We start from the raw sequence: 25,513 nt of genomic DNA, 5'->3' as shown, positions 1-25,513 counted from the left end.
CTTACAGAAATTTTTAAAAGCTTAAAGAAAAATCGAGGTGTACGACATATTGATGAGATACGCTCACGCGGTGTAAAATGACTAAAACCACAGTGTCAGCCAACCCCTCCATCATGGCGCCTCAGGTCGTTCACCATTTCTTTTTCGTAGTGAGAATATTTAAGATCTGCTCTCTTGGCGACTGTTGAGTATGTAACACAGATCACCCTACTCAACCGCCACTCCACTCTGTTTCTATGAGTTTGGCTTTTTCTGGATTCCGTGTGTGAGCGCTATCCTAGAGTACTGACTTCTTTTTCTGGCTTATTCCACTTAGCATAATGTCTGCAGGCTCGTCCGTGTTGTCACGAATGGCAGGGTTTCTTTCTCATGGCTGAATAATGTTCCATCGTGTATACGTACCATGTCGTCTTTATCCATTCAATCATCAATGGGCATGTAGACGGTTTCTGTGCCTTGGCTATCGTGACCAGGGCTGCAATGGACATGGGAGTGCAGGTATCTCTTTGAGCTCCTGTTTTCATTGTCTTTGGATATATACCCAGAAATGTAAGAGCTGGATCATACGGTAGTTCGATTTCTTTTCATTTTTTGAGGAAACTCCACACTGGTTTCCACAGTGGCTGCACCAATTAAGATTCCCACCAACAGTGCACAAGGGGCCCCTTTTCTCCACATCCTCACCAACACTTGCTATCTCTTGTCTTTTTGAGAATGGCCATTCTGAAACAGGTGTGAGGCAATATCTCATTGTGGTTTTGAGCTGCATTTCCTTGATGACTAGTGATGTCACATACCTGTGGGCCATCTGTATGCCCTGCTTTGAAAAAATGTCTGTTCAGACCCTCTGCCCATTTTTTAATCAGGTTGGTTTTTTGCTATTGAGTTGTATGAATTCTTTATGAATTTTGGATAGTAACCCCTTATCAGATATATGATTGGCAAATATTTCTCCCATTCCATAGGTTGCCTTGTAATTTTATTTTTGTATATTCCCTCCCTAGCCCTAGAGTCAGCCATGTCTCAAAGAGCCTTGGTTCCTTTCATTGGAGAATGGTATTAGAAACCAAGACCTGGGTGGTGGGTGTGCTCATTGCTACTGAGTTGCTTCTAGGTCCTCTCAGTGGACGCGGCAAGGAAAAATATGTGGGTATAACAACCTGTATAAATACACATAGGTATAAATATTTCCGTGTATAGCCATCTGTATCTATATTAAGCCAAATATGAATGCATACTAATGCCTCCAACTCTAAACCTACCCCTCTGAAGCCAGGGCCTACACTTTGAAAGGTCCCTGCAAAGAAGGGGGTGAAGGGACCCAAAGAGAAAAAAGGGAAAGTCAGTGCTGATGAGGATTGGAATAACCCTGCAGAAAATGGAGATGCTCAAATGGACCAGGCACAGAAAGCTGACAACACTGGAGGTTCCGTGCTGACTTCGGCAGCACATATACTGAAACTGGAATGGTAAGGGAAGATTAGCATGGCCCCTGTGCACGTATGACACTCAAATTTGTGAAAATGCTAGAGGTTTCAAGTGAAACATGTGCATTAAAATTTTTTTTTAGGGGCACCTGGCTGGCTCAATCAGAGGATCATGCAACTCTTGACCTCCGGATCATGAGTTCGAGCCCCACGCTGGGTGTAGAGATTGCTTAAATAAATAAAACTTAATTCTTTTTAAAATTGTGATAAAATACACATATATTACCATTTAAGAATTTATATTAACCATTTTTTAAAATGTTTTTACTTATTTTTGAGAGAGAGAATGTGTGTGCAGCTGGGGAGGGGCAAGAGAGAGGGGGAGACAGAGGATCTAAAGCAGGTTCTGCACCGACAGTAGAGAGCTCGATGAGGGGTTTGAACTCGTGAACCACGAGATCATGACCCGAGCCAAAATCAAGAGTTGGACGCTCAACTGGCTGAGCCACCCAGGTGCCCCATGACTGGCTTATTTCCATTAGCATGTCCTTAAGGTTCATTCATGTTGTAGCGTGTGTCAGATTTCCTTCCCTTTTAAGGCTGAATAGTATCCATTGTGTGTATATATCACATGTTGTCTATTCATTTACCTGGTGATGGACACCTGGGTTACTTTCACCTCTTGGATACTGTGAATAATGCTCCTGTGAACACGGGTGTACAAATATCTCTGTCAGATCCTGTTTTCAATCCTTTGGGATACATAATGAAGAAGTGGAACTGCTAAGTCAGATGGTAAATCTATTTTCAACATGTTGAGCAACCACCATACTGTTTTCTACAGCAGCTGCACCATTGTACATTCCTACCAATAGTGCCCAAGAGTTCCAGTATCTCCACATCCTTGCCAACACTTATTTTCTTGTTTTCTCCCTTCCTTCCTTCCTTCCTGCCTTCCTGCCTTCCTTCCTCTCTCCCTTCCTTTTCTTTCTCTCTTTCCCTCTTTCTTTCTTTTCTTTGTTTTTTGGGTCTAGCGATCCAAATGGGTGCGAGGTAGTATGTTGCGTCAGTTTGATTTGCATTTATCCGATGGTTAATGACGTTGGGCACCTTTTCATGTTTTTGGCCATTTATAGATCTTTAGAGAAATGTCTGTTCAAGCCCTTTGCCCATTTTTGTTTTCTTGTTGAGGCTGCTACATTTGACTGGAATGAAATGATATTATGTAAAATCACTCGTACAAAGATAAGGCATGTTTCCTAATAAAAATGGGACAAAGATGGCTTGAAAACCTCCCCGAGTGTCACAGTGCATATGCCTTGCTCTAGTTTCCTAGAGAGCTGAAGACACAGGGAGCTCTGATTTGCCTTTTTCTTCTGAGTCATCTTGGAAAGAGTGAGGAAGGGGCATTTTTGCTTATTAGGTTCCTCAACTCTTACAGGAGTATAACAGGGGACGAAGAAAGTAACATACTATTCAGAAGGACATGGGGTTTAGAGAAAAAATCATTTTCTTTTCTTTTAGTGATTTTTCTGACTCCAAAACCCTTTCAGTTTTGGATGGATTCCCTGTCCATGAGGAAATCTAAGGAAAAACTTATGTTTGTGTAACTATTATGAGCAAGGAAACTAGAATCCAGACATATAGATATTTATAAGAATGTATTTCAGGAAAGGACTTGACGTTAGATGCCCTTTCCCTCTCTTTTGTAAACTAGGAGATGTACAGTTACTTTAAGGAGAAGTAGGTTGTTTTTTTTTTTTTTTCCTGATTGCACTCCAGATTATGTCAAAGGGGAAACATGCGGAAAATTTAATGCTTTCATCTCTTTAAATTTTAAAACAGATTGCCTTTCAGGACAATTTTTCTAATCAACATTATATGAAATCCTCCAGATGACAAAAAGTGCAATGTTTACATTCTTCTCAAGAGTTGAACGAATTTCTAAGTCTTGACATAGATGGTATTCCAGCTTTTGCTACTGAGCAGGAAGGTACAATTGATTTTCATCAACGATGACTTTTTGGTTCACCTCTTTTGGTTCTCCTCTCCTTCACAGCCACATTTCTAACGACGTTGTCCAGGGTCACTGCCCCATTTCCTCCTCTCCACAGTCTCTCCTTAGGTCATTCCAGTCCAGCATACATACTCGGTACTCCCCCCAAACTGCGTTTATCAGGCTCACCTATGACCCGCATGTTGACAGTTCCAACAGATGCCATGAAGGTTAATTTTACATGTCAACTTGACCCAACTAAGGGATGCCCCGGTAGGTAGGAAAATATTTCTGGGTGGGTCTGTGAGAGCATTTCTGGAAAAGATTAGCATTTGATTCAGTAGACTTGAGTAAAGAGATCCGCCCTCACCAATGTGGGTGGGCATCATGCAATCAATCCCTTGAGGATTCAAATGGGTCACAAACGCAAAGGTAGGGCAAACTCTCTTTCTCTCTTCTTGAGCTGGGACATCCACCTTTCCTACCCTCAGATATCAGGGCTCCTGGTTCTAGGCGCATACACACCAGCAGCTGCCTGATTCTCAGGCCTTGGGGCTTGGGGGCTTGGATGGAATCATACCACCGGCTTCTCAAGTTTGCAGATGGCACATCTGGGACATCGCGGCTTCCGTAGCCACGTGAGCCAATTCCTCTAATAACCCCCCTCTTATATACGCATCTACGTATATGCTACTGGTCCTGTTTCTCTGGCGAACCATGACTAACACAGATGCTTTTCAATCTCCGTTCTAGTTTCTGAGTCCTGTCTACCTACTGTTGAGCCTCTGTTGGGGAGTAAGAATAGAGTGGGGGAGAATTACATACAATTCCTCTGTTCAAACCCTCCACTGGTTCTGCAGATCACTCACAATAAAAGCTAAAGTCCCCACCGTGGCCTCCAAGGCTCTAAAGATTTGCCCCCTTCTGGGAGACAATCCTCCCCTTCTTGGGGCCGAGTTATTGTTGCCTTTGTTTCGACTGTCTTCTTAAAGGTGTTTATACAAGGAACAGCCTGGGAAGACAGAGTCCCAGCCGGCAGGCACCGAAGGAGACAGATTTAGTATCCAGCGTAACAATGCCTCCCTGTAGGTCAAAGGTCAGGTGGGTGTGCTCGGCCCGTCCACCAAGATTTGGGTTCTCTAAGCTCTGGGTTCCTCAGCTGTGATGCAAACCCCCTATATGGGCGGCATCCACGTGGGCTGCTCCGTGTCACCCCTGATGGCATTTGAAGTGGGGTTCGTGAGCAAATCACACAAAAGACATCCTTGAGACGTCCTCAAGAAAGAATCCTTGAGACGTCTTTGGTGCAAAAAGGTGATTTTATTAAAGCACGGGGACAGGCCCCGTGGGCAGGAAGGGCTGCACTGGGGTTGTGAGGAGCGACTGATTATATACTTTCAAGTTTGTGGACGGCGGGGAGGTATATAAATATAAGTGTCCCAAGGAATTTCTGGAAGCTGAAAGAGGGTCTCCTAGGACCCCGAAGATTTAGCTATTGTCGAGATAAGGATGCTTGTAGTTTTTAAGGAAGCGTAAACATTACAGCATGAAGGTGGCCAAAAACGTTTGGGCGAAAGTTACACGCTGCAGGTCTCCGACATCTACCAAAGGGCTGCAGGCTGTAAGGGAATGTACTTTAAACTGCATTTTTCTTGCCTTTGTTTCTCTCATCAACTCCCAAGGATCTAGCAGGGGCGAGTAGAGAAGACACAAACCTGAAGCTCACACTACTTGCTAAGCTGGAGGTAATGAAAGCCTGTGTCTGCGCCAGTAACCCCCAAAATGTGCCGGGCTACCTCGTTAGCCTGCAGGTAAGATGAAGGCTCAGAACCCTCTTAACTACCTACCCCACACATTCTCTCACCTCACCTCCTGCCGTTCCTTCCCTTGTGACCTTGCCCCGCTACACTGGCCTCCCAGCTGTTCCTGGAACCTTCCGAGCACGGTCCTGCCTCAGGGCCTCTGCTATCAGCCTGGCAACATTTCACCCTCCCCGCCATGTCCTCAGGTTCTGTCCCCATGGCGCCTTAGTGGGGCCTTCCTCAACGAGTCTTAAAATAGCCTTGCCACCAGTAAACAGGTGCGCTTTTGCCAATCTAATGGGTGAAAATAGCATTTCAGTGAGTTTTAAATGTCTTACCTTCTATTATTTCCCATATCTATACATGCTAGAATATGTCTTATACCTCCATTATTTATCATCCTTAAAGACCCATCTATATTTCCCTGCCAATTGTCTGGTACTATTCTTTGTCTATTTGCTAACAACAGTTAGTCTTTTTCATATTAATCTCTCACTTGGGATGCAATTATGCATATTTTCCCCCAACTTGCCATCTGCTGAGTTTATGGTGTCATCGTTCTTGTGTCTGTGCTGTTTTGCCATATAAAACTTTTCTATTTTTCTGTAGTTGACTTTGTCAATCTTTTTTTTTTTTTTTTTAGTGAGAAATTGCAGGTTTATTTTTTAACTTTGACAAAGACATAAAAGACAAAAGACAAAAACAAAAGACAAAACCACCAGGCATATAAGTACAGAAAACCAAGAGGACAAAGTGCAGGGTTAGATGTCTGAAAGCAAGGCTGGGCTCGAACAGACTTCTGGTGAAACACAAGCAAAAGTTTTGCTTCAGTGGCTCAGCAACGTTGAGCGACATTTGAGACACTATGACCACTCTATACCCCATCTGCAAAAGTCACCAACGTAGGCTTCAAAGCATCTCTCCTGCTTGTTTCGGCAGGATATTTTTTTGGTAACAATCCTGCTTCGTTACGAACTATACTCGTCCACTGTGGTGAGGGCTTCTTGTGTGAAGAAGTGTGATGAATACAAAGATCGACGTACACGTTTCAAAGTAAGAGAGAACCGGAAGTCTGAAAACAAGTCAGGGATAATCATAGTACTTGTACAAATTAATACGTCCTGAGGCTTAGTATTAGTAGGTGTCTGTATACCATCCCCTTTTATATGCACAATAATCTCAGATAGGGAAAATATTCTGAGCATTTTGTAAGGTAACCCTCTAAGAGTTTTGCATAATGTGCCCTTTTCTTTTCTCTGCTCCACCTTTCTTCTTTGCCAATTCCTAAGGCTGCCAGTGAACATCCTCAGGAATTGCTTAGTGTGTCAGGGTCCCTAAGACACCCCCATCCGGGTTTGATGACGTGTGGGGGGCATTCACAGGACTCGGCATATCGTTGTACACGCGGCTGTAGCTTATTACAGCACAGCATACAAAGTACAAGGAAAAGGTGCATGGGGCAAAGCCCAGAGGAAACCAGGCACTAGCTTCCAGGGTCCACTGCCAGTGTTGTCACACAGGATGTGCTCAATTTCCCCAGCGATGGAGCTGTGACATGTGTGAAATGGCTTCCGTGAGAGCTCACGAGAGATGCAGCGCCCAGGGTTATTACTGTGGGCCAGTCACACAGGTACCTTCCTCCTAACGTGTACCAACATTCTAGACTCCCAAAAGGAAAACAGATGTTCAGCACAAACTACACCAAACAAACATCTTAGTCACAGTGAGCAACTCTTATCAGTGAGAGGGAAGGGAACCTTGCTGACATCCAAGTTCCCAGATGGCAGCCGAGGACCAAAAAGGTAAGCAGGCCTTTCAAGGGAGAGCACTCTGGTTTGCTGTGTTGTTCTTTTCTGCAACAATTTTAGTGACAATCCCACAGGAACGGTCAGTGTACTTCCAGGTTCGAGAAAACTCTTCTAACTCAGAAACAAAACATTAAAAAGAAAAGAGATAATCAAGCCTGCTACCTGAGATATGGCTGATGCCTTCACGTTAATAAATTGTAATCGTCCTATTTGATCTTCCCAAGCTTTACTGAAAAGTGGAATGAAAATAAATGAAAAATGAAGACAAATTCAGTTTGGACTTGGTAAACTTAGAATCTTAGTCCTTCAATATAAAGAGGACTATTTCAGGACTGCTAGCAGCAAAGCTTAGAAATGCCCATGTTATGACTGAATGAACTTCGCATGATTACATATAATTAAGCAAAAACAGATGGTAGCCACTTGGACTTAATAGTTTAGACATGAACTTTAGAAGTAAAAGGTAAAGGAGGCATTATAATATCATGGGTCGGAAGCTAACTTTCTTCAGCTAATATTTTGGGGGTGGATACAAGAGGAAACTTCCTTTTGCTGTTCTTGCCACTTGAGTACATTCTCTGCCAGGTCTTGTGTCTCAGTCATCAAAAGAGCCATCTTTGCTAAAGCCTTGTTCATTTTCTCCAGATGTGCCTCTGCATGAGGGGTATTTCTAATTGTTTCAAGATGGTTTGCCAATCTCTCAATGAAAGTCACCACCAACTCCAGCCAAGGTACCATGTTTCTGTGATGAAAAGCTTCACTAGGCAAGTTTTGCTGGCACAAGGGCTTCAACAGCCGTTGCCTGGGGGACCCTCTTCTTTTTTTAGCACTGCTTCCAAATGATTTATTCATGCTTTGCAGAGTATGACACTTCGGAGCCAAAAGGGAAGATGCACATTGGCTGTATCTTTTCCCTTTTCTTAGGAGTTCAATTTCTAGGTTTTTCTGATAGATTTCAGCTTGAATATTTGTGATCTGCTGCAGCCACATAACCTATTTACCCTATTAGTACTTTTATCGGAATTACGTTCAATTTATAATTTTACTTAAGGAGAATTGAGAGGTTTATGTGCGGTACTGAGTCTTACTGTCCAAAAACATCATTCATCGTGTCAGTTGACTTAGTTTTTCTGTCTGTAAAATTGGAATAACAATACCAATCCCGTAGGGCTTCAGAATTAAATGAGAAAAAGTTTGGGAAGGACGGCAGAGTAGGAGCCAACGTGCTGCTCTGCCACTGCCGTAGGGTAGGAACTTGGGTCTGGTTACTGGACTACACTGAACTTCGGTTCTCTCGTTTGCAAAACGGGGATAAGAATAGTATCTGCTGCATAAGGGCTGCTGTCAGGGTCAAATACGACGAGGGCACGACCTGGAACATAAACACTCAATGCGTATTCGCCGTTCTTCTAAAAACAGAACTGCGACTCAAAGCAAAGGCATCCTGGGATCCACCCTAAGCCGAGGGCGGTCGGGCAACTCTTCTCTCTGAGAACCTACCTACCTAGCCGTCGGTCACCGCTCCCGATTTTGCCCGAGCGCCTGCGAAAGCAGTCGGACTAAAAGCGGCGATCGGGGGGCGTCTAAGTGCACCGCGAAGACTCCAGACTCCGCCCCGCCCTCGGAGCCCCAGCGCTGCCACGTCTCGCGCGTCCAGCCGTCCAAAAGGGAGGGGGCGGGGCCAAGCCGGGCCCGCCCCTGGGATCGCTGGGCGCTTCTGAGGCCCGCCCCCCCGCCGCCCGAGTGGTCGGTAGGCGGCCCCGGCGTTGCAGAGCGCGGTGACGCTACGAGGGGGCGGGGCAGGCACGCGCCCGGAAGTCCCGGGGGAGGGGGCGTTACGTATATCCGGCGCGTAGCTGGCGGTTTCGGGTGCTGCTGGGCTGTGTGGTGTGAGGGAGGGTCGAAGCCGCCGCTGCTGCCGGAGGAGCCCCTCGGCCGTGAGTTGGGGGCTGCTGCGAGGGAGGGAGCCGGGGAGCGGGAGGGGCTGGGGCGGACGGCGGGGAGGGTCGGGGCGGAGGCCGGCGCAGGCGGGGTTGGTGGGGGGGAAGTGACACGCAGGCGGTTCTGCGGGGCCGCGGGGTTGGTTCTGGGTGGGGACTGGCCGACTTGGCCGGTCTGCTCCCTTTCCTGACAGACCCTGGGATATCGGGTCGATCTGCATTCCTTCGAGGGTCCCGAAGCGGCTGGGCGGGATAACAGGTTTCTTGTCTGTACTGTGCGCTCCTGTTTGCGAAACGATTTCACATCTCGTCTCGGATGAGCCTCACAGCCCTTGGTCAGGCGGGTGGGAGTCCTTGATGATTATCCTTGGTTTGCAACCTGGGGAATAATAAAGCTCGCCGAGGCAGTGAATTGGTCAAGGCCTCGCAGAGAGCCAAGAGTGAGCATTCGAACCGGATCTCTTGGCTCTTAGTCCATTGCGCCCCCCCCCCCCCCCCCAGCTATGTTTTATCTGAGGTCTTGGGTCGAACCCTGTATTTTCTTCTTCCACCTTCCTCTTTTCCTCCCTCTCTTCAATGCGTCGACAAATTACTTCAGGCACGTTTGGTATAGATTCATGTTTTATTGATTCTAGCCTAGAGGTCAGAAGCCCACTTGTCTCTCTTGTAATTTCTCCCGTGCTCTTGTGTTTTCTCCTTTACCTCAGTCCATCTGCTTAGGTCGTGATAGAGCACTTGTGGTGCTTTGCCTTGGAGCTGACCTTTGACATTTACCCTGCAGCTAAGCATAGTTTCTTAGCTAAAAAACCAGAAGCTTGCTATCCCAGATCTGTCTGGAATGGTGTGTCAAAGTTGTAACGAGTATGTGTAAGAAGTAATGAGGATGTATAGAAAGTAGTGTGTATATTGGCTAGTGCTCCTGTTTTATTGACTTCAATCAGTCCTGAAATTTGCACAGTTTTGGATACATTGGCAGTGCTTTTGTGTTAGTTTGGAGTTCTTAAATTTTAGAGTACTCTAATTTGCCATAAGATGCCATGAGGTGGTAGGGTGGATCAAGGATAGGAAATAGAATGCCAGTTATTAAAATGCCCTTTTGAAAGGTTAAAATACCATTATTAAAATACCATTCAGAAGGTGTGATAAGTTGTAAGGAAGAAAACTTCAGAAGATTATCATCTGTGTAGCTCGTGGGTTAAGGAAGCTTTAATGTTCCTTTAAAAACCATTTTGTTATTTGGATTTGAATTTTATGTGATATTAACAAGAAGAGCTTTGGCTTTGGAATTTAAGAAGGAGGGTTTTGGTCTTGGCACTGATACTTCTTTTCGTTGAGCAGTTTTGGTTAAGTCAGCTGACTTTTAAGTGTCAGCATCCTTGTCTGAGGCTAAGGACTCCTCCCCAGTAAGGTGTTGTGTGAGGTTGAAATGAGATGTATGTGCAGGCATTGTACAAAACTGTGAAACTATTCATGAGGGGTGCGAATCCTAAGATCTCATGGATGGAGGAGCCATCAGAGACATTTCATTAACTTTGGGTGGCCAAATAGTGCAACTCTTTGGGTCCAGTAATGGTTTTTATTATTTTTCAACATCACCTGAAGAGTTTCTTCAAGCATTTTCCATAGATCATTTTGGAGGGAAGGATTATAGGACTTTCTAAGCAAGGATGTCAAGGGAAGGTGAATTGGAAAATCAGACTAGTTCAGTTATCATGAAAAATTCCTTTAAGTGGGGTTTTCTCCTTGTCACCTTTGGAGAAGTCATTGAATTGGGGATAATTCTAAAATGATGCGGTAAAACTTCAGAGAGTCTGTAAAGTATTGATTGCAAACCAGTGTAGTACAAATGAATATGTAACTGTGGGTTTTAAAGGAGTGATCAGAGTGGGAGTACTCTTTAATGAGAGGTGCCCTGTAAAGGTGAGCCGTGCTTCTCCCAAGTGGGAGACTGAGAAAAGTAGGGAAGGATGACTGGTTTGGGGGGTTGCAGAGAAAAGGCACGTTGTTCCTTTACTTACCTACAGTGGAAACTTAAGAACAGGAGCTTTGTAAGTATAGTTAACTCATTGGACTTCCAAAAGTGCAGACTGAGTTTCCAGACACATTATTTGACATGCTAAATTTGGTCTCTGCCAAAGTATATTTTAATGTAACTGAAAAGGTCAAAAAAACTTATTTAATACCTTTTTATAAAAGCTTTTGCCTTAGCCTTCACCCTCACCCAAACTCCCAAGCTTCATTTGGCCTTCCATGAGAAGAGTCATAGAAAATAAGCATTAAGCAATCCCTAAAGTTTATAGATCAGGCTTGATTTAAAAACAAACCCCAGTTATTGGACAGAAAAAAGAAAATTAACATATATTATCTTCATTTTTCAATTTTTTTTAAATCTAGCATCCTTTGAAGAATATAGGTGTGTTTTTGTGGATAAGCCTATTAAGGTCACTAGTAAAAGTAACAAAAGTGAATTTTTATTTATTATTTTAAAGAAACAAAAATTCATGAAAGTTATATTTGATAGCAGTTGGTCACATCTAGTATAGCCTTGTGTTCAGATGCTCTTGCTGGTGGAGAGAGGAGTGAAAGTGGGGGATCTTTCTTTTATTCTGCACCAAGTCGGAGGTATTGAGGCAAAAGTTCAGTGATCGGAAAATGCCGACTCTGAGAAACTTTAACACCACCACTGGCTCTAGATCTTACCCTCTTTAATTTCTTTCAGAAGTCCTCTTGCTTATTACCAGTGTATTTTTAATTTTTTTTATGTTTATTCATTTTTGAAAGACAGAGAGCACAAGCAAGGGTGGGGCAGAGAGAGAGGGAGACACAAATCCGAAGCAGGCTCCAGGCTGTGAGCTGTCAGCACAGAGCCCGACGCGGGGCTCGAACTCACGAACCGCGAGGTCACGACCTGAGCCAAAGTCGGGACGCTTAACTGAGTTACCCAGGCGCCCCGCTTATTACCAGTGTATTTAGACCTTTTAGTAGCTTTGAGTCATCTTTTGTTTTGAGTATTCTTATTTTAAGAAAATCCATATTTGTAAAGTGAGTTAGGCCTTGATTATTCACATTACAAAAGGATTCTCTTATTTCTTCATGACTCTCCAAAATAGTGATATCATCTCTTTTTATAAGTTGAGACACTATCTGCAAGAGGGATTCAATAAATATTGTTAAAGAAAGATAGCATTGTTAAGTGGAGCAGGACGAATTATGTCAGCCGATAGGATTTGGGTGACTTTGTTTTTCAGAGTGTTTACAAGGAAGGGTTAATATGCTTTTCATTCACGTTAATGTGCTTTTCATTCTCATTCTCTACTTAGTGTATTGATGTGACATTTTGATTCAGATTATTGACGGGACTGATTTCCTAGAGGTGTTGCTAACGGGTAGACAGCAGCGATGTATCTAGAGAAATGTGAACGAGCAGCTGCCTGGAGGAGTAAGTCATACAGTAAAAGAGGAAGGTTTATCTGTAACTCCTAGTCTTTGGAGCATCATACATTAAAGATTGTTAGAAAACCAGGAGTTTGTGCAGCTCTGAGGACCCGAGAGACTTCCCTCCAGGGTGCAAAATCCTTTATTTTCTTGGGCCTGAAAACATGGGACTGTAAACACGCATCAGGGCTACAGAATAAGAGTTAACTTCTCCGGAACTGTACTAGCATTCAGAAAGCTAATGTTTGCCGCTTTCCTATTTTATACAGGTAGGAAGCATTAATAATGTCTTTCATCTTTGAGTGGATCTACAATGGCTTCAGCAGTGTGCTCCAGTTCCTAGGTAAAGCCATTTCCTTAAAATATATCGGAGGTTTCAAACTTTGTACATTTCCTCCAACAGTCTAAATACAAGCAGCCTTTGGTATGGAGAAAGCAAACGTATGTAAAAATATTTTTCTTTTTTAGGGCTTTACAAGAAATCTGGAAAACTTGTATTTTTGGGTTTGGACAATGCAGGCAAAACCACTCTTCTACACATGCTCAAAGATGACCGCTTGGGCCAGCATGTTCCAACACTACATCCGAGTAGGTTTGAAAATACCAGGTGACCTTTTGATATTTGAAGGACAATGTTAGGGTTGGGGGAAGAATCCCCAGTTGATGGAGCTCTTGTATTAACGGAGGTCCCGAAAGACAGCTCATTTGAAAAACTTCCCTATAGGACACACTCAGGTCATATACTCATAAGTCTCAACCTCTGGAACTTTGTCAGTATTTATTTTCACTAGTTCTGTAAGGGAACAACACCTTTCCCATATCTACTTAGTTTTTAAGTTTTTTTTAATATTTATTTATTTTTAAAGAGAGACAGGTAGAGACAGAGTGCAAGTGGGGGAGGGGCAGAGAGAGAGGGAGACCCAGAATCCGAAGCAGGCTCCAGACTCCGAGCTGTCAGCACAGAGCCCACTGCGGGGCTCGAACTCACGAACTGTGATATCATGACCTGAGCCGAAGTCGGAAGCTTAACCGGCTGAGCTACCCAGGTGCCCCTCCCATATCTACTTCTAAGGAGCAGCAAACACTTTGGAGAAAAAAACTTGGCTTTTTAGAATAATTTCAGAATATTTTCACTCTTGTATCCTTTACAAAGTAAAAGCTTCATTAGGTTTTGCATTTGTATTGGCTTACAATACTGGTAGCTGAGCCTTGTTGGATGAAGTTTATTTCTTTTTCTGTTTTAACAATTTTTCAGCCTCAGAAGAGTTGACAATTGCTGGAATGACTTTTACAACTTTTGATCTTGGTGGGCATGAGCAAGGTAAGACAACTCAGTGGAAGAATGGTATTGACTTACGGGTCACCATTTTGGTTCTTTTTATGCCTCCCTTTTTTTTTTTCTTTTCTTTTTTTTTTTAAGCAGCGTGTCATTTTTACCTCTTAAGGTGTGATTAAATTATGATTGAGATCTTATTACTTAAATGAAGTTGTTTTATTTACTTATTAGGTAATACCAAACTTGTCAAAAGTTGTATAAATACAGAAAACTCTACTCCTTTATACCTTTTGCCCTGATTTATTAGTCTCCCTCTCTGTGTAATACATATTAACATTTAAGTTATCAAACCCGGGAAGTTTTATTTTTATCTACTCTGTAGTGTAGATTTCTCTTTTTGTCAATTGTGTCCACAATCTCCTTTATAATATTTTTCTTCTTGAACAAGATCCAGTACAGTATCACTCACATATCAGATTTAATCATGTCTCTGTTCTTTATTCAGTGGAGTGTAAGTATGTAGAAAATTGTTACTTTTTGTAAGTAATTTCAGATTTGTCCAAAGTTGCAAATATAATACAGGGATTACTTGTGACCATTCTGATCTATTTTGTATAGTCTGTCCTCTTGGGGTGGTTGGTAGGACATTTCTTTCCACCTTCTTGTTCTCTTAGTGCTTTTTGCCTTATGCAGGCTGTGTTCGTTTAGTTCCTAGATTCCTATCAGATGTCTTGTGTGGTTTTTAGAAATATACAGAATGGGGTATTTTTCTGGTGGACACTCACTTTACATTTGACAAGACTCTAAGCGTAGGAGTAAAACATTTAAGAAGTAGGAATAAATATTCTGGGAAAGTAGAAAAAAGAAACTATTGAAATTCTGTCATATTTATTTGTTATTAAATTGAGTTGAGAAGTCTCCTTTTGGAGCATTCATTAGGTTGAATCTAATATAGCTTTTTAAAAATGTAGTTAGAAAAACCCAAAATATTGGCAATTTTAATGGTTTAGCCAAGTTATTTATTTACTTATTCACTCATTCATTCATTCATTCATTTATTTTAATTTTAGAGATCACGTGAGTGGGGGAGAGGAGCAGAAGGAGAGGGAGAGAGAGAGAAAAAGAGAGAAACTTAAGCAGGTTCCATGCTCAGCATGGAGCCAGACATGGGGCTCCAGCCCACGCATGGCCCTGGGATTATGTGTGACCTGGGCCAAAATCAAGAGTTGAATACTCAGCCACCTTGAGCCACCCTTTTAGCCAGTGGTTAAAATTTTGGTAATTTTAATCAAAAGGCCAAGGAATGATCTAGATGATTTTGTATTCTGTCATTTCATTAACACATAATTACATTTATTTTATTCATTTAATATTTAAATGAATAAATACATAGCCCACAGAATCTTATGTAGTATGATGACTATCACATAAAATACCTGTACAGAAAAAAGATTGAAAGAATATATACAGAAACATTAGTGTATGTGTGTTTCATGGAACATTACAGATGGTCTCGTATCCTTTTTTTCTATAATGAGTTTGTGTTATTTTCATTGCGATAGAAATGGGCGTGTGGTGGCTTTTCTGCTTTCAAAGGATTTAAATTCAGAGATAATATAATTATAAGATGAACGGAGACCATTTGGAGAATGCAGGTGTAGAAGTTTTTAGGCACCTGAACTGAGAATTATGTTATTTGGTGTGTTAAGTTTAGCTTTCAGGTTTTGATAAAGAAGGGAAATGTGTTTTATATAGTTTTGTTTTGTTTGAGGAAAATTTATTTAACAGAAATACTTACCATAATAACTTAGTTACCATTTTACAGAAGTTACTAAAGTGCTATACATATGAAGATTTCCTTTTTTAAAAAAACTTTAGATGTTTAACTTATAAAAGTAGTCCAGGCTCAGGGTGCCTGACTGGCTCAGTCAGAAGAGCATGCGACTCTTGATCTCAGGGTTATGAGTTCGAGGCCCATGTTGGGTGTAGAGGTTACTTAAAAAAAATAAAGTAGTCCAGTCTCAGCGTAACAAATTCAGTATACAGTCAACTTAGGAATATGGAAGGTGAAAATTTCCCCAGCCTCTCCTTCCCCATCCCACTCTTCAGAGTTAACCAATATATTTAAAAAAAAATTTTTTTTTATATTTATTTAAGAGTGAGAGATAGCGTGAGTAGGGGAGGGGCAGAGAGAGAGAGTGACACATAGAATCCGAAGCAGGCTTCAAGCTCTGAGCTGTCAGCACAGAGCCCAATGTGGGGCTCGAACTCCTGGGACCTGAGATCTTGACCTGAGCCGAAGTCAGATGCCTAACAGACTGAGCCACCCAGGCATCCCTGGAGTTAACCAATATTAACTCTTTGATATAGAGATATTATTCATCCCATTGAAAGTACTAGAAATGAATGGCTTAGAAATTATAATACAATTAAAGCATTGCTTCCCAAATCTTTACCACTTCATGTCTTAAAAAAATAAAATTTATAAGGCATCCTGGTTTAAAGTTTATTTATTTATCTTGAGAGAGAGAGTGCGGGTGAGTGCACGAGCTCAAGTGAGTAGGGGAGGGGCAGAGAGAGGGAGAAAATCCCAAGCAGGCTCCATACTATAGAGCCCGATGGTGGGCTCTGACTCATGAACCGTAAGATCATGACCTGAGCTGAAATCAAGAATAGAGACACTTAACCAGCTGAGCCACCCAGGAACCCCAGGCATGCTGGTTTTAAACATGGGGCACTGGGATAATTGCCTGGGAACTTGAACCACCTGTCAGACCCAGGCTTCTGAGGACAGAGCACGTGAGTGTGTCAGTACAAGTACGCATTGGTTAGTTGGGAACTAAATTGAGACTGTAGGTATGTGGATAGGTAATTGGCATCCTGAGGAGTTTAACTCAGAGGTTGCAAACAGCTTCGGGGGCAAGGTAGGTCATTTGAGTAAAAGTGACTGGGTGACAGACCATAGGGAGCGGTGGAAGCTTTGCCAAACTGGAGCCCAGACATCGTCTGAAGGGGCAGAACACCTCAGTTCCAGCTGATGACTGACGCGTGGGTGGGTGTGTGCGGCATTGCCAGGTGTTACAGTTTGGCAGAATACCTTGACTTTTGAATTTGGAAAAAGTCAGATTTAGTTCGTGGGTCGTCAGTGTATACCCTCGGTTCTGATTTCATACCGGTTAGGACGTGGAGAATCCATATGGAGTCGACTATTACTGAAACCTAGCCAAGATTTGCCCATTTTTGGGCAAAAAAAAATATAGAGGGAGAGATTTTTCAAAATCTGTATTTTTTTTTTTTTTTTTTTTTATCAATGCAGCTGTAAACTTTGTCTTTCAGCACGCCGGGTTTGGAAAAATTATCTCCCAGCAATTAACGGGATTGTCTTTCTGGTGGACTGTGCAGATCACCCTCGCCTCATGGAATCCAAAGTTGAGCTGAATGTAAGATTATAGTCTTTCTTTTCTCGGCTTGTGTCTCTCTCTCTCTTTTTCTCTTTTTTTTTAAAGTTTATTTATTTATTAGAGGGAGAGAGAACGCGTGTGCACACATACTCGTGGGAGGGGCAGAGAGGGAGGATCCCACGCAGGCTTCTCGCTGTTGGCGTGGAGTGCGACGCAGGCTCGATTCCATGAACCGTGAGATCATAACCTGAGCTGAAACCGAGAGTCGGTCGCTCAACCGACTGAGCCACCCAGGCGCCCCTTGGCCTCTAGTTCGTTTAAGAAATACAGCTCAGTAGCGCCAATACTTTGTTATTCCAGTTAACATTTGATGACAGTTCTGGCTACAGGAAGAGAGTGTTTTAAAAGCTAAGACGTTGCTTTTCAGTGTCCTGAGGAAACTCAGCACGAACTTGAGTCAGTTAACTTTGTTTATATCTCTCATAGGGTGACTGTGTCCGGTTTGCTCGGACACTGCCCAGTTTATGCCGGTTGCCCCAACATAAGCAATCCCTCTTCCTTTCACGTGTGGTCACTGTATATGAAGCGATGGCATAACGCAGCCTTAGGAGAGATACTAAAGTTCTTTATGTTTTTTAATCTGGGTCCTCACATTGTGGCTGCCCACCCTTGCACTGAAGGACTTCGCCAACGTGATCACACTCGCTTCATGTTTTCTCTCCCCTCAACGTTGCATTTCCTTGACTTCGCAGTTTCTGTCATGTGGCTTTTGTTATCCCTCCCGCTTCACCCTGTGCCCCTTTTGATTTGGTTTGTAACTGTCTCTCTGCGTTCTTGTTTCTGGCACTGTGAACCTGTCACCTTTATTTGTGAGTGTGTTTCTTGAATCTACAGCTCTCATCTCTGTAGACTCGCTATAGGGCATCCCTTCCCTGACTCGACCTCTTGGCACTGGAATTCTCTCTTTCTTCAGACTCCCATTTACGTTCTTGGTTTTGGTGTGCCTTCTCTGGCTAATACTTCTCAGATTCTTTCACGAGCACCCATTCCCCTGCTTAGCCCTTAAATCTTGGTGTTCCCCAGGGTCTGTTTTTTCTCCCAGGCTGGTCCAGGTCACTTCCATTCCTTCATCTGCCACCCACATACCAGTGGCTCCCAAGTGGATTTCTCTTGTTTGAACCTCTCTTGAGCTCCAGCCTCATACATGACGCTACCTGCTAGACAACTCTACCTACCAATTGTGGTCTTCCGGAATGGAACTCATCCCCACTCTCTACCTGGACACATGGTCTAGATCCTGTGAATGCTAGAAGGAACTTTTTCAGACTTGTCATTGGCCTACTTAACATCCTTTAATAGCTCTCTCACTTTTGGGATAAAATCCACAAGTCTGTATGGCATGTAAGATCTCTCCTGATCTTTCCTCTGTTTCATTTCTCCAGCTGCTTTTCTCTTTATTACCTACCTTGAACTGTCTTCCAAAAATAGAGAACAACTCGTCCTTCCTCCCGTATGCACAAGTGGCTGTCCCTGCCTGGCTTTCTCATCTGACCCCACCCCCTTTTGCCGGTAAATTAAAAAATACCCTTTAAGAGATCTCAGAGTTCAGCCATGACCTCTTCTAGGAAGCCTTCCCTGACCTCTGAGATGGTTAGTCTTGCCGCCTTATCAGTGTCTGTGGTCTTTACTGGTTTTCTTGTAGGTCTTGTCATCAGATTGTGAACTTAGTAGGGACCTAGTCTCGTTTCTTTGTGAAACCCTGGCACCTAGTAAAGCGTCAGACTTACAGTAGGCGTCTGGTTAGTATTTAATGAATGAATGACATCCTTACTCTGATCTTGTCTAACATTTCCTGGAACGTAAGATGGTCAAAGCGTGTTCCCCTTTATCCCTTCGGCTCTCCTGTTTTCCTAGCTTTTCCTGTCAGTGGTCACTGGATTCCCAGGCTTGAGATCTCTGCCAGCTCTGGCCTTTCTTTTATCTGTCTTTTCATCTAGAGGGCAGTCTCTTATCTTCCTTCCCCAGAGTGCCTGCACTGTTCCTTGGACGCTGCTATCTTAGGCTAGATTGTTGTCTCTTACCTGAGCACAGATTCTGTGAATTCATTGTGTTTTTACACACAAGTTCTATCCAGGAGCTTCTGGATTTGGGGTCTTTAGGATCGATCGCAGCTAACTTCTCACCCTGGCACCATAATGGTAGTCATGCCTTCCCATTCTGTTGACTGCGTGTCAGCATAAAGGCAGGCAGTGCTCCTTGTGGCTTTCTGAATTCTTTTCCTACTGTAAAGCCACTGCGTATATTCTCCTCTTTTCTACCTATCCAAATCCTGCCCCCTCTTTCAGAGCTTAGTTTGGGTTCCTCAAGACTCGCTAAGACTTTCCTCAAGCCCATCATTTTCCTCGCCTTTGATTTCCCAGAATATCTTTCAGTATTTATATTCTGTCCGTGTTCATTGTGACACTTAGTCATCCATTTGCCTTGCTTTGTTGACAGATGGATGAACATAGAGTGAGGATTTCTTGAGGCCACAGATAGGTCTTCCCCTTCTTTTTGTATCCCTCTCAGTGGCAGAGACAGTTTGCACACATGGGGCACTCGGTGACTACTCGGGGACTTCCTGTGGCCAGAGCACTCAGTCTTCTAGGACCGCGCAGTGGATCGCCCGAGGGTGGTCTGTGTTGGGTGACTGATCAGAGAGTTAAGGCTGGGAAAGTTCTCCTGCCTTGTAAATAGACCCAGCCTTCAGTTGCAATTGTTTGGAGGCTCTTAGGGGATTTTTAAACATCAAAGTAATGTGTAGGGGCTTCTTACCTAATGTTCAGAGTGTTGTATCATGTCAAGGTTTTGTTAATTGCGCAGGTACAAGATGATCAGATTTTCGCTTCACATTTGATGCTTTATAGACAAGAGAAAGGTAGAGTTGCTTTCATTATCTGGTAGGCATTCACAGATTCCTCAACTAGCTCTTACGTTGTCTTTAGGCTCTAATGACTGATGAAACAATATCCAACGTGCCAATCCTTATCTTGGGTAACAAGATCGACAGAACGGATGCCATCAGTGAAGAAAAACTGCGTGAGATATTTGGGCTTTATGGACAGACCACAGGAAAGGTAAGAGAAAAATCTTCAGGGGACCTATGACAAAGGAAACTCACAGCTTTTGAAAGATACATGTTTTGCTATCTAGATTTTTTTTTATTTGTCTTTCAAAAGTTTAACTTAGGGCTTAGGGTTTGTTTTACTGTCAGTGATTTGTAATCACTCTGAAGGCGGGAGAATGTGTTTTCAGTTTTCTCATGAGATTTTCCTCAGGTATATGAGGATGAAGAAATGGGTAGGAAAGGCAGACGAATTTAAGAGTTTTCTGACTCCCTTTCAAACCCAATTCAGAGAAATCTTTTTTTTTTTGTTTGTTTTAATGTTTATTTTTGAGAGAGAGCGTAAGCCAAGGAGAGGGAGGGGATGAGGAGAGAGGATCCGAAGTGGGCTCTGCGCTGACAGCAGAGGGCCTGATGCTGGGCTCAAACTCACGAATTGCGAAATCATGACCTGAGCCGAAGTTGGATGCTCAACCGACTGAGCCACCCGGGCACCCCTCAGATCTTTTTTGAAGGAGGCCTTCTTAACCAGAAATCAGTTTTGTTTTTGACTGGAGATTTCAGGTTATGAAGAAGAGTGACCTTTCATATCACTTCCCAAGCAGTGAAACCCAGCACTGGATTATCCCCAGTGTTCCTTGCTAAGAGAGGTAGGACTGTTGTCCCCATTTTGAAGATGAGTTGAGGAATAGAAGCCAAGTCTTCCGGATCAGTAGGCTGTGCTCTCCCCGGGTAGGAGAGCTCTGTTGCAGAGAAGCGCTTGTCAGAAAAATCCGTATCAGTGGTAGTTGAGCAGGAATTCTGGCTTTTTCAGCTTGCAGTTTTGGGATCACTGACAACTTTCTGACTTTCTTACATGGTTTCTTAGTCTTGTCTCTTTTTGGTTAGCAGTATCTCTCTAGAAATGCTTGCTTTAATTTAATTTAGTTTCTCCTCTTTTACATGAGTGTTACGTGTAAAAGAAGACTCTTCACTTTCTCAACGTAACCTGTCATCAGTGTAGATCTCTGAATGGTTGTGTTCATGATAATGTCCTTATTTCTGAACAGTCTTGGGGACTTCTGTCCGTCAAAGAACACGCTGGTTCTGTGGGACCTAGTGGCCTTTGTCTTGGTTTGCTGCCATAACTTTCCAGATGTCTGTGTGTTCTCTTTACAAAGAGAGTCTGGGACTAGGACTGTGCCGCTTATTTTCTCCTGAGAGCGTGAAGCCCTGGGGAAGTCATGTGTGTGGCCTTGACCGCATTTCTGTCGTGAATCCCTACTTCGGTCTGTTTTTGAGGGATGGAGAAAGTGATTCCTGTGATCACTCTTTCAGGCTCTTCCACCATGGGGGTGCTAACAGGCTTTTCTCGGTTTTGCCTCCCGTAGGGGAACGTGACCCTGAAGGAGCTGAATGCCCGCCCCATGGAAGTGTTCATGTGCAGCGTGCTCAAGAGGCAAGGCTACGGCGAGGGCTTCCGCTGGCTCTCCCAGTATATTGACTGATGTTTGGACAGTGAAAATAAAAGAGTTTTACTTCTCTGGACTGATCCCATTCCCAGCTTCCTCATGAACTTTTCTAATAGAACAAGGAAAGCTCTTCAACCGTGTGTGGCGTTGAGAAGCCAAGAGTCTCTGTCCGCCCTCTCATCGCCCAGTGGTGACATGTGCTTTCTCCACACTATTGGGAGGTGACGCTGCCCCACATGCCAGTGCAGGTCAGCGTCCCGGGACTCGGAAGCTGGCAGGATCTGCTGGGTAAAGCTGTATGCCATCATGGGGCACCTGAAAGAAAAACACGTCTCACCACTGTGGTTGATTTCAAAAGAAAGTGATTCTATTTTTTAAAGAAAGCGTTGTTAACGTAATTGGTGTCCCTCTTCACTTTTTGAGTTCAGAATTTACTTGGTCCAGAGTTTTCTATTCTTTTTTTTTTTTTTTTTTTCCTCCTCGTGATCTAGTGAATGGCATTTAGAGACTTCATAAAATTATGCACCAAAACACGTCGGAGGCCAGAGCTCAGTCAGGTGAACTCACTTGTGTTGACATAACAGGTTAGTGAGAGAAGCCCCCCCCACCGCCCCGTGTCTCTGCCTGCCTTGTTGCGGTGGGCACCACCTTCTGCGCAGAGAAGTGGGAAAGGGCGGAACTCGGGCCTGGCAGTTGCAGGAGGTGTCCGCTGTGGCCAGCCAGGCCCGTTCCTCGTCGGGGCGTGTACAGCAGGTTGCTCACTGTGGAGGGGTTAATTATAGAGCGGTTATTTTCTTCTTTTACTTATAGAGTTGCAAACCGCAGCCGGTCTTTGCTTTGCTTTGCGTTTATACTGTTGGGAAACTTCATTTCTCTTCATACATCTGTTTCACGTTCAGTTATAAGAAATGACGTTTGCCTCCTAAAAGAGAACACCTCCCGAATTGCCCTACACCGCAGGTGTGTGTCTGTTACTTTTGCACAGATTCTGGGGAAAAATTTTCTGCATCGGTGGATCGCAGAGGACAAAGCTAGCCACTGAAGGGCTCTTAATTCTGTGAGTTGAGAACTTAAAAAATCTGGTATTTGTATCATTTGTTTGGATCCAGGAAAGATTTATTTAATGGGCTTTAAAATTTTCACTTGCAGGATTTAGTCTCTTTATTGGACTGTTTGTGAGCTCTTTTTATCGATTACCTGTTTTTTTTGGTGTTTAAAGGTTAACATCTGTAGCTAGATGATTTTTTTTTTTTTTTTTTTTTTTTGGTATGAAATTGCCTTTCTCCATTCCAGAAGTAAGCTGCGGAAACTCTAATCTTAACTTTTTGGTGTTCTTTTTGAGCCAGCGTCACTTGTCAGGAAGACCTTGGTATAAAAAGCCTCAGTGTCCCCAGTAGTGTGAGGATTATTTTTATAGCATTCCTTTTTCTCGGTGTCACCCGTAAAATTGGGATTTTCATGATCTTAACCAATATTAGACCCTTTGTTAAGATGGGTGGATATCTTCATTTTTTCCTTTAATGAGAGATTAGAAGTTTCCTCAGGATTGAAAATTGTGATGATGATGCTTATTTGCAGAGGATTGAACTAAATTCAGTAGAATCTTGTGTCTAACGTGAAGGCAGGGAAAGTGTGGATAACAAATTGCAGGGGGGAGAGTACTGTTCTTTACTGGATTTCTCATTGTTAGTCTTCACCACTGACTTGTTAGGAAAGCATACTTTTTCACTGCCAGGTACCCAGTGCAGAGGCTCAATGAAGGATCAATCTGGGAAGAGCATGCCTTTCATTTATTAGCAAGCATAGCTGGGTTAGGACAAAACTCGTTGGTTTGGAAAGGGGTGAAAGCCTTAAATGAACAAATCTAGCTAATGGTGAATGAACTAGGTCGTTAACATGCATACTTTTAATTTCCTTTGGCTAAAGGTAACCCATACTTCTTCATCCAGAGACATGAGAAGTATGATTGCAGTGCTAGTTTTCTTGTTTCTTGTTTTTTCCCTATTTGTCCCTAATCACTTTGTAGCAAGCTAGAAAACTATGGATTCTACACAGCGCAGCTCTTTGTGAAAGTGGTGCGTCTTGGCCACTGGAGAAAGAGGAGATTGAAAAGTCAACTGGCATCCGTCTGTTTCTTGCTCCACAGAAAACACTGTTCCTTTAATAAGGTTGCAAAAGAAGCTGATGTGAGGAGCTTGTCTCCTAACAGTGAGGATCAGAGCTTTGTAATAAGAACTCCCATGAATTGAGACTTTTCATTCTGTTTTATCAGAGTGCATATATGTCCTATTTCAGGAAAAGTAAAACAGTCATTTACAAAAGAAGGTCAATCTGTATCCTAAGCATTTTAATAAAAAGTTAAACTTACTATCCTGTTCCATTTTATTTATTTGTTTGTATTGGTTTGTTCTGAGTTTGAACATGACATTTGTTGGAGGTGGGAAAGCAGAAGTTCTTTTCCTAGTTACAGGAAGAAATAGTTACAGATGATACGAAAGACACGTTTTGCTACCAGGAGGAAAAAAAAGCTAGGCCTATTCACACACTTCATCCAAAGAATTTAGTTATCGCCTGAGAGGCTTGGAACACGTGCTGATCCCGGGATTGGTGGCCATCTCGGCAATAGGATGCACGTAGTGGACTTTTTAGCAAAATCTCATGTTAACATGCTAGCAAGGACTGGATCCAGTTTGGCTGCTTATCACTCATCATTTTATACAGAATTGGAGAGATTCGGCTGAGCGCTACGTTTGGTAAAATAGCGGAAGGAATGAAACGTGTGCCTGTGCATTTACTAGGCTTGCAGGAAGCCTTGTTTTTAGAAAACCCCAAAGAGATTTTAAAACTAATGGGACAAATGGGATGGGAAGCAAAATGCAACATACTGTTTCTGACCTAGTACTAAAAGTATTAGAGGCATCTTGTGATTGAAACTAATGTCCGTGTTACTACGTTGATGCCACGGGGTCTGTATGTTTGTACGTATTGTTTGTTGGGTTCAAGTGGAACATGAGAATTACAGGCTGAGTCCATGAGCCCAGCACTCAGAGGGTCTCACCTTGGCTGTTGGCTGTTGACTTAGGACTCTATACCCTAATGTGCTGTAAGCAGAAAAACTTGACGCACAACAGTTCAGGCTGGAGGTCTGAGTGTCATTAAGGGAGAATCCCAGGACTCTAGAGGGAAAGAAACTTACTAGGAAGTTGGAATAGTTAGATTTTACTGTGATCAAGGCACCTTCTGTGTCAGGGAACCAAAAGACAGTGCCTGCTATGGAAGACTGCTTGCTGATTTCAGTCCCACCTCCTACTATAATGGGTCATCGTTTAACTTCCTCAAACAGGTTTGTGTCACTGGGACCATTGCAAGCGCTAACCCTTGGGCTGGGAATACACTGAGCAGCATTAATTTTATTCAGAAATTGGGGCAAAAAGGTTTTATAGTTTAAGTACCAACTGAATAATTTTTGTTAATGCTGACATAAATACCTTCTGAAATCTGGGCTGCTGCCTGTTTTTGTATAGCCTGGGGGGGGGGGGGAGGTTGCTATTTTGTGACACATAAAATTCAACTTTCAGTGACCATGAGGAAAGTTTACTGAACACAGCCACCCATTGTTTGAGCTCTCACATATTACAAATCTAGTTGGGTATTTGAAAGGGAACGTGTGGCCTGCAAAACCTGAACTATTGACACTCTGGCCTTTTACAGAACAAGTGTCTGGTCCCTGACCTACATGAACGCTAGGTGGTGGTGATACATGTTATGTAAAATGTGCATACTGCACAGTTAGGGTTGTAAAGTTAAAATGTGACTTCGGTTAGTCTTCATAATAGTTTTAAAGGGCAATTTTATTTTGCGAAAACCGATTTCG

At 43.1% G+C, this 25,513-nt stretch overlaps 1 protein-coding gene, 1 long non-coding RNA gene, 1 other non-coding gene and 1 pseudogene across 5 annotated transcripts; 2 read left to right on the top strand and 2 right to left on the bottom strand.

The window, feature by feature from the left end:
* The first annotated feature begins 1,431 nt into the window (after window positions 1-1,431).
* Window positions 1,432-1,537, top strand: LOC111557170. Its single transcript, XR_002737029.2, has one exon. It is a non-coding gene; the product is annotated as a U6 spliceosomal RNA (small nuclear RNA).
* A 5,425-nt stretch (window positions 1,538-6,962) lies between these two features.
* LOC123380798 lies at window positions 6,963-8,787 on the bottom strand. 2 transcript variants are annotated; one of them, XR_006586989.1, is made up of 3 exons: window positions 8,538-8,782; window positions 7,196-7,262; window positions 6,963-7,078 (listed from the first exon to the last, which is right to left on the bottom strand). It is a non-coding gene; the product is annotated as an uncharacterized LOC123380798 (long non-coding RNA). The 2 variants fall into 2 exon arrangements; XR_006586988.1 differs by lacking the exon at window positions 6,963-7,078 and having other exon boundaries at window positions 8,538-8,787.
* LOC101099151 lies at window positions 7,196-8,538 on the bottom strand (annotated as a pseudogene).
* Window positions 8,788-8,839: 52 nt separating the features above from the next.
* Window positions 8,840-24,006, top strand: SAR1A (secretion associated Ras related GTPase 1A). Of its 2 annotated transcripts, none has more exons than XM_003994009.6 (7): window positions 8,840-8,970; window positions 12,678-12,751; window positions 12,877-12,996; window positions 13,664-13,729; window positions 17,021-17,124; window positions 20,070-20,201; window positions 21,559-24,006. In XM_003994009.6, exons 2-7 carry the CDS (start codon window positions 12,694-12,696, stop codon window positions 21,673-21,675), a joined length of 597 nt encoding a protein of 198 aa, XP_003994058.1. In that variant the 5' UTR covers window positions 8,840-8,970; window positions 12,678-12,693; the 3' UTR covers window positions 21,676-24,006. The 2 variants fall into 2 exon arrangements, with proteins under 2 accessions (XP_003994058.1, XP_023096282.1); XM_023240514.2 differs by lacking the exon at window positions 8,840-8,970 and adding an exon at window positions 12,241-12,412.
* Window positions 24,007-25,513: the final 1,507 nt, after the last annotated feature.

Source organism: Felis catus, chromosome D2 (assembly GCF_018350175.1).
Source record: "Felis catus isolate Fca126 chromosome D2, F.catus_Fca126_mat1.0, whole genome shotgun sequence".
Lineage (NCBI taxonomy): Eukaryota > Metazoa > Chordata > Mammalia > Carnivora > Felidae > Felis > Felis catus.
The sequence above is the reverse complement of the archived record's forward strand: the minus strand, read 5'-3'. Positions and strand labels throughout refer to the sequence as shown.

Coding starts and splice junctions, on each gene's coding strand:
- SAR1A (XM_003994009.6), top strand. CDS start 12,694: ATGTCTTTCATCTTTGAGTGGATCTACAATGGCTTCAGCAGTGTGCTC. Junction 12,752..12,876: donor CAGTGTGCTCCAGTTCCTAG/GTAAAGCCATTT, acceptor TTTCTTTTTTAG/GGCTTTACAAGAAATCTGGA. Junction 17,125..20,069: donor AATCCAAAGTTGAGCTGAAT/GTAAGATTATAG, acceptor CGTTGTCTTTAG/GCTCTAATGACTGATGAAAC.